At 41.7% G+C, this 4,941-nt stretch overlaps 1 protein-coding gene across 1 annotated transcript in view; it reads left to right on the top strand.

Moving 5' to 3' along the window:
* Positions 1 to 1,561: 1,561 nt before the first annotated feature.
* SARC_08699 (protein URA1) overlaps positions 1,562 to 4,941 on the top strand; it is a 17,271-nt gene continuing 13,891 nt past the window's right edge. Inside the window, exons 1-7 of the mRNA XM_014297315.1 lie at positions 1,562 to 1,718; positions 2,077 to 2,212; positions 2,794 to 2,966; positions 3,274 to 3,493; positions 3,691 to 3,851; positions 4,158 to 4,518; positions 4,763 to 4,831. Coding sequence (XP_014152790.1) covers positions 1,698 to 1,718; positions 2,077 to 2,212; positions 2,794 to 2,966; positions 3,274 to 3,493; positions 3,691 to 3,851; positions 4,158 to 4,518; positions 4,763 to 4,831 — 1,141 coding nt within the window. The 5' untranslated portion in view covers positions 1,562 to 1,697. The remainder of the gene's footprint in view (positions 1,719 to 2,076; positions 2,213 to 2,793; positions 2,967 to 3,273; positions 3,494 to 3,690; positions 3,852 to 4,157; positions 4,519 to 4,762; positions 4,832 to 4,941) is intronic.

Genomic DNA, 4,941 nt, shown 5'->3' with positions numbered 1-4,941 from the left:
TATATATAGTATATAATATATATATATATATATATATATTATTATGTATATATATATATATATATTATATACGCATATATATATATATATATATATATATATGTACATATACATATATACATATATACATACGAAAGTATATCAAGTAAATACATATCCAAAAGATATATATATATTCTAGCTACCGCTCATTTTTATATATCAACCCAAAGGATTGTATAATTGGTTCACGTATACTTGGAAGGATATTTTGTTTGACTGAAGGCGCCCGTCGGTGATATTTTGATATTCTGCGATGTGGCAAGTAGTCACCGAACTTCTGATACAGTGACAGAATAAGCATCTATGTACCCAATACTGAGATGCATGGAAGTTTAAGAGTGATCATTAAAGTGTATGTCAAAACACCTCAATACTTATTGCTTCAGTGGCCGAATACGTATACCGCCCATACAATTAATAGTGACAATTACCGATTTTGCTTATTTTGAGCACATTAGACTCTACGGTTACGAGCATTTTAAGGGTGAATGTTGATAGTATATTGGCAACACTACTATCAACACAAACAAACCGCAGATGCATAAGCCAAAGCTCAAAAGCATATGTCTGTGAGTTATTGTAGATTAAGGCCTAGGCCCAATACAACCTCGATTTAACGTGCACCGTGCAACACAGAAAGACAAAATACGCATGCTACCACCTTATGTAATTTAGGCAAAGCTTATTCATCAATCAGAAATTCGTTGCGATACGTGTACATAAAGTGCAGGCGTCTTGTAGAAAAGGTATTGAATCCCATTTACTTTTAAACAGAACACTGCTCTTTGGTTCCAAGCGAATGAGATACTTTGTTATGAATACTGAAACTTGACCTAAAATCTATCCCGCTAACGTATACACGTTGAATCCCCTATACTACAATAACGGCAGCAGAGAAGTCAACAAACTACGGCTAGTTTGGACCACGGTAATTGTGTATGTAGTTGCATATAGTAGCTGTTGGTGAGATGTAATTTTCCCAACGAGTTGGATAAAAGTCTACAGACACATCGTATATGTCTCATCTAGTCCGCAGTGCACCTTCAGAACAGTTCCCTAGTGTCCGCTAGAGAGTGTTGAGATGTGTTCGGAATCTCGACAGTGCGAGAAAGCTGTTATCTTACAGAGCAAAATACTTTTGTACTACATAGTTACCAAACGCAAAGCACATGGTAGAGTAAAGAGGTGTCTGCAATATTCTGTTCTGATTGGTTCAAAATTTTGATGGCTCGTAGGTAGTGAACACATCAGATTATCACGATGAGTCATGGAACCTTAGTATTCTGTGTATTATATTCAGCATTATCGTTTATTAGTTAGAAGCCTATATTCAAAAACTCAGAATTACGACAAAGGTATGTCGGATACTATTAAAAATTTAAAACTATGATATGCCACGGCATGTAACCTCCCCAGAAATTGTACATTCTGCTACGGACGAGCCGTAAAACAATAACACATACAAAAGTAAGCGCTACAGCCTACGCACAGCTTAATACCCACCTGGCTCAACTTAGATCACTAGTTAGTTAGTTGCTGCTTGGTGCATTCGGGTTGAACGATCCGGTGAGGTGCAAACTATCAATATTATATCCACTATATACATACTAATATACCCCTTCCGTTTGGTCCAGACCGCACAATAAGATACAAAGATGCCTGGAGAACACATTCAGGTAAAATAATGTTGGCTACGATCTTATTTAAGACCTTATTGTGCGATTATCCGGGCTTGTGTGCACAACTTGACTAACCATCGCTCATGTTATAAAAAATATATAGGTTTCCAGTAGTGTTCGTGCTCGGATCTTATCGATCCTGGTTATAAGACACGCGCGATACACTTTCAAATCGACTATCAAGCGGTGTTAGTTTCGCATTCTTCGCATGATTTCTTGTTTACACTTTGCAGAATCATACGCATATTGCACAGTCAATGCGACAATTAAGAGATCCCAACAGATAGCTTCGTCCCTCTATGTGGTAGTCCAGAAGAGCTAATCTTCACTCCATGATTGCCTACACACGTTGCAGAATCAAAATGACACCCAAGAGGTGCACCGAGAGGGTCTAGTAGAAGCACAACTAGTCCTTGAGGATGGTACGGTGTTCCAAGGATTCTCCTTTGGATCCGAACGCTCCACTGCTGGTGAAGCCGTATTCCAGACTGGTATGTGTGTGCCGCGGGGGGTGGGGGGGGTGGGGGGTTTCACCTCGAAAGTGTAGTGAATGAGTATCTTTGTGCATCTTGGGGGTTTTTACTTCGTATGCGTGTATGTATGATCATCTCTGATGTGCGTGTCTGCTTCAGACTGAGTCCTTGTGTCCCAGTTTTCAGTATGTGCGCTTTGTTTGCCGGTTGTACAGGTTCAATTGTTTCTGTACAAGTACGTATGCATCGCGCTCAAAGCAACTTTAGTATTTTCAGCTTTCATGTGGTGGCTAATGAATGTACCCGCTTTCACCTATGCCCGTTATAGTTACAGGCACTAAGCTTACGGTTGCTTACAGACATAAAATGCAGAATATTATATACATACATATATTCACATATATGACGGATTGTTCTGAAGATTTAACGACCTGTGTATCATCTCTTTAAGTGTAGTACAGACGTTTCGAAACACATGCTCAATTCGCAATACCCAGGAATGGTATGATCTTCAGTATAATGCTCGATCGCATCACTATTCAGTCCCTTCTCAATACGCACTGACCTTTTGCGACAACCTCCCTATCTTTGGCACACAGGAATGGTCGGATACCCTGAAGCCATGACAGATCCCTCATACGAAGGCCAAATTCTCACACTCACATATCCTCTGGTTGGTAACTACGGTGCTCCCGGAAAGGACGCCGATGAAACGGGCCTACCCATGAAGCTTGAATCAGAGCGCATTCACATCGCCGCGCTTGTGTGCCAGGTGTGTATATAGGTGTTTATCTAAGGGCTATGCAAGTATGGTCTAGTTGTTTTAATATGTTATATTGTGCTTGTCTTATACAAGATAGGACCTGTGTGATTGAGATGTTCATATGGGTGGGGTGGTGTATGCTGGTTTGGTTGTATATATTGTAATACATGCGCTTCATCGTATACTTGTACTTTCTAGCGTTTTCTCTATATGTTCCTCTACACAGCTTGATTCATTAACATCTCTTAGTCAGTGTGCGCACGTGCTTAAACCCTCTGTCTTCATTCCAATCCGATCCGCATACAATACATATCAGGAGTACTCGTTCGTCTACTCTCACTGGCAAGCAACCCAATCCCTGCGCGACTGGTTGGTCGCCGAGGACGTGCCAGCCATCTTTGGTATCGACACACGTGAAGTGACCAAGAAGATCAGAGAAACCGGCTGCATGCTGGCCAAGATCCTGGTTGGCAAGGACATACAACAGAATACCATCGAATTCTACAACCCTAACGATGAGAACCTCGTAGCTAAGGGTATGTACGGGGAGGAGGAGGGTGGTACTGGACGTATGTGCCATCGACGTACATTCACATATTTTATTGCTCGAGTGGATGAAATATGCCCAAGGGTTTTAATTATGAAACCCAAAACATGCTCAGACCCTATCCACAATGCCCACCAATGCCTAACTCCGCACTCCTTCGTAACTGCCCGTGTTATCCATAACCAGTTTCTCAGCGAGAGGTCAAGACATACAACCCACCCCAGGGTACCGCCACGCGTGCGAGCATTCTGTGCGTCGACGTGGGTATGAAATACAATCAGATCCGTTGCTTCGTTGAACGCGGAGCTAAGGTCACTGTGGTCCCCTGGGATCACGCCTTTGCACAGGTAGGCCACCCATAGACATTTAAGTGTATCTGGTATAGCGTATGTATTGTGGTAGTATAGACTTGTGTATATTGATTTGTGTATATAGATGGGGATAAGGTCGTACATTTTTCATCCGTTCATGGTTGTAGCCTCTGTATAGAATTGAGAAATGTACTGTCAGCGATGTGTACGTTCATCGTCGAATACATTTATAATTACAATGACAATGTCTCGCCAGTACGGCAATATCTGTCCGTGTTTTGTACATGATGAATCATATATATATATCTCTTCGCCCGTCTATCTATATGTATATGCATACAGATGATGGCAACAGACGACTACGACGGACTCTTCATCTCCAACGGTCCTGGCGATCCCACCATGTGCGATGCGACCATTGAAAACGTCAAGCAGGTGATCGAGCAGAACAAAAAACTTTCCGCGCCAAAACCCATATTCGGTATCTGCCTGGGTCACCAGATCCTGTCTTTGGCCGCAGGAGCCGAAACATCGAAGATGTTGTTTGGTAACAGAGGACATAACATCCCCTGTTTGGATTTGAGAAGCAACAGGTGCTATATCACTACACAGAATCACGGGTTCCATGTGGAGGAGTCCACACTACCCCAGGATTGGTTGCCTCTGTTCAGGAATGCCAATGATCAGACAAATGAAGGTGTGCGTGCGTGTGTTTGTGTGGTGTGCTATATGATGTGTTTGTGTATTCGCACTTAAAAGTATATTGCTTGCAACTCGGTATGTTGCAAGTGTGAACATATGTAACCGAGTGTGTAAAGATAAATATATAATGTATGCCGAATGTATACCTTTGTAAACTTGTGTGCTCATCCATCGTATAGCCCCATGTACAACCACCCCTCTCTCGTGCTCTTGCTGGCTGTTCATTTCCACTCCTAATTCTGCAGCGATACACGGTACCTGTCCGATGTTTGTAGAAACAAAACATACATTCTTGTGCAACATATATCCATCGCGTCTAGAAATGTTATATATATATATATATATATATATATATATATATATATACTAGTCTCTCTCTCTCTCTCTTCCTTACTACTACCGTACGTACTACTACCACCGCCTC

The sequence above is a fragment of the Sphaeroforma arctica genome, assembly GCF_001186125.1.
Source record: "Sphaeroforma arctica JP610 unplaced genomic scaffold supercont1.807, whole genome shotgun sequence".
Taxonomy (NCBI): Eukaryota; class Ichthyosporea; order Ichthyophonida; genus Sphaeroforma; species Sphaeroforma arctica.
This window is presented reverse-complemented; position numbering and strand designations above follow the sequence as displayed.